At 41.0% G+C, this 2,975-nt stretch overlaps 1 protein-coding gene across 1 annotated transcript in view; it reads left to right on the forward strand.

The window, feature by feature from the left end:
- LOC106816798 (CD109 antigen-like) overlaps positions 1-2,975 on the forward strand; it is a gene marked incomplete in the record, with an annotated part of 42,845 nt that overhangs the window by 7,808 nt on the left and 32,062 nt on the right. The window contains 1 exon segment of the mRNA XM_014821419.1: positions 2,230-2,432. Within this exon segment, the coding sequence (XP_014676905.1) occupies positions 2,230-2,432 (203 nt within the window).

A 2,975-nucleotide genomic window follows, 5' to 3' on the forward strand; every position in this document is an offset into this window, starting at 1 on the left:
CGTTAGTTCGTAGTTGTTGGTAGTTAGTTAGTTAGTATTAGTAGTTGTGTGTGTGTGTGTGTGTGTGTGTGTGTGTGTGTGTGTGTGTGTGTGTGTGTGTGTGTGTGTGTGTGTGTGTGTGGGTGGGTCCGTGCGTGCGTGCGTTCGTGTGCGCGTGCGTGCGCGCGCGTGTGTGTGTGTGAAAATATGTAAATATAAAAATCTTAAATAAAAAATATATGTAAATGCAACGCAATATGCACCTTACAATGATTACTAATGAATAAAACAAACAAGAAAAATAGCTAAATTGAAAAGGAATAATACAAAAAATACAAAGGCATAATTGACATAGTTATAATTGCAGCCATTTATTTCCGAATAAAAATTATAATGATACGATTTGAACCTACTCTAAGCTTGACATTTGGGGGAAAGCTCGTACCCCCCGTAGGTTATTTGCCCTCTTACTCGCATTGTTGACTTTAGTGCTATGTCGGGAACCTTAGCTTCTTTGTCAGGCAACCAGAAAAATCGTAGCAAGAGCGATAAAAAACGAACCACTTATCTTGTCGCCATCATGAGATGAACACGTATGGCATCAGGAGTGCATAATATAGAGAATATATATATATATAATTATACATATATATGTCGAAAAATAGAAAATGGTGTTAAATTTTAACACATTAATATATATATATATATATATATATACAATATATACAATATATATATATATTGTGCCCTTGTGATAGTACGAATCAGGGTCATTCCGTGTATTGTCAATGTGACACTGACGACAGCTGTATCACAGATAATCGCTTCTCTTGTTTAAATCTGCTGCCAAGTGCGCTCTGGTGCGCAGACGCCTGCAATGTCAACTCTAACTAACGAGACGTCGGCACTCAGACGACGCAAGCAACGCAAAAACACGCTATAACGAGATGAACATAACATTACACTCACATTTTATATGTGTGTCTAACGATACTGTATGTGTGTCTAACGATACTGTATGTGTGTGTCTAACGATACTGTAGGTGTGTGTGTCTAACGATACTGTATGTGTGTCTAACGATACTGTATGTGTGTCTAACGATACTGTATGTGTGTGTCTAACGATACTGTAAGTGTGTGTGTCTAACGATACTGTATGTGTGTCTAACGATACTGTATGTGTGTCTAACGATACTGTATGTGTGTGTCTAACGATACTGTAGGTGTGTGTGTCTAACGATACTGTATGTGTGTGTCTAACGATACTGTATGTGTGTGCATGTCTAGCGATACTGTATGTGTGTGTGTGTCTAACGATACTGTATGTGTGTCTAACGATACTGTATATGTGTGTCTAGCGATACTGTATGTGTGTGTGTGTCTAACGATACTGTATGTGTGTGTCTAACGATACTGTATGTGTGTGTCTAACGATACTGTGTGTGTCTAACGATACAGTATGTGTGTGTCTAACGATACTGTATGTGTGTGTCTAACGATACTGCATGTGTGTGTCTAACGATACTGCATGTGTGTGTCTAACGATACTGTATGTGTGTGTCTAACGATACTGTATGTGTGTGTCTAACGATACTGCATGTGTGTGTCTAACGATACTGTATGTGTGTGTGTGTGTGTGTGTGTGTGTGTGTGTGTGTGTGTGTGTAACTATACCGTGTATGTGTGTGTCTAACGATACTGTATGTGTGTCTAACAATACTGTATGTGTGTGTCTAACGATACTGTATGTGTGTGTCTAACGATACTGTATGTGTGTGTGTGTCTAACGATACTGTATGTGTGTGTGTGTCTAACGATATTGTGTGTGTCTAACGATACTGTATGTGTGTGTCTAACGATACTGTGTGTGTGTCTAACGATACTGTATGTGTGTCTAACGATACTGTATGTGTGTGTGTCTAACGATACTGTGTGTGTCTAACGATACAGGATGTGTGTCTAACGATACTGTATGTGTGTGTCTAACGATACTGCATGTGTGTGTCTAACGATACTGTATATGTGTGTCTAACGATACTGTATGTGTGTCTAACGATACTGTATATGTCTGTAACGACACTGTGTCCGTGTTTATTGTATTGCATTGTATTGTATTTCATTGTATTGTATTGCATTGTATTGTATTGTATTGTATTGTATTGCATTGTATTGCATTGTATTGAATTGTAGTGTATCGTATCGCATTGTATTGTATTGTATTGTATTGTATCGTATTGTATTGTATTGCAGTTCCTACGTGGTGATCGGGCCGAAGATCGTGCGGCCCGGTATGACGTATCAGATGACGGTGTCTATACTGGATAACGTCAGGTCTGACGTGCAGCTCGTCGCTGAGATACGTCGCTACAGTGAAGAGGAGGATTCCTATCAAGGAGGCCCCGGCGGCCGGCCCTTCGAGCGGATTCCTCTCATACCGGAACCGGTCGAACTGGGTAACGGGCGTTTTCGAAGAATTATATACGCACGCACGCACGCACGCACGTACGTTCAGTTAAAGCACGAACGCACGCACAGTAACGCACGCGCACACGCGCCCTCTCTTTCTCATACACGCGCGAGCACACACAAACGCACACACACGCACATACACGCACACATACACACACACACATATATATATATATATATATATATATATATATGCGTGTGTGTATGTATGAAATCTGCCCAAGGCCAGATGGGCAAAGACGACCGTCAAGGTGCGCTCATGAAAGCATAGCTGATGATTGTACCCGGAACTATTGACGTTGCAATGATTCATGCAGGATGTAAATAGTTACGTAGAAAAAGCCTAACTATCCAGTACACAGGAGCTCATCACAACAACGATACAGGATTGCGCTCACACAAACTCACAGAACTCATGGACACACTCTCACAAACACACAATAATGGCCACACGCATGCACGGACGCTCACACACACACACACACACACACACACACACACACACACACACACACACACACACACAC

This window comes from Priapulus caudatus, unplaced genomic scaffold (assembly GCF_000485595.1).
Source record: "Priapulus caudatus unplaced genomic scaffold, Priapulus_caudatus-5.0.1 Scaffold1490, whole genome shotgun sequence".
Taxonomy (NCBI): Eukaryota; Metazoa; Priapulida; class Priapulimorpha; order Priapulimorphida; family Priapulidae; genus Priapulus; species Priapulus caudatus.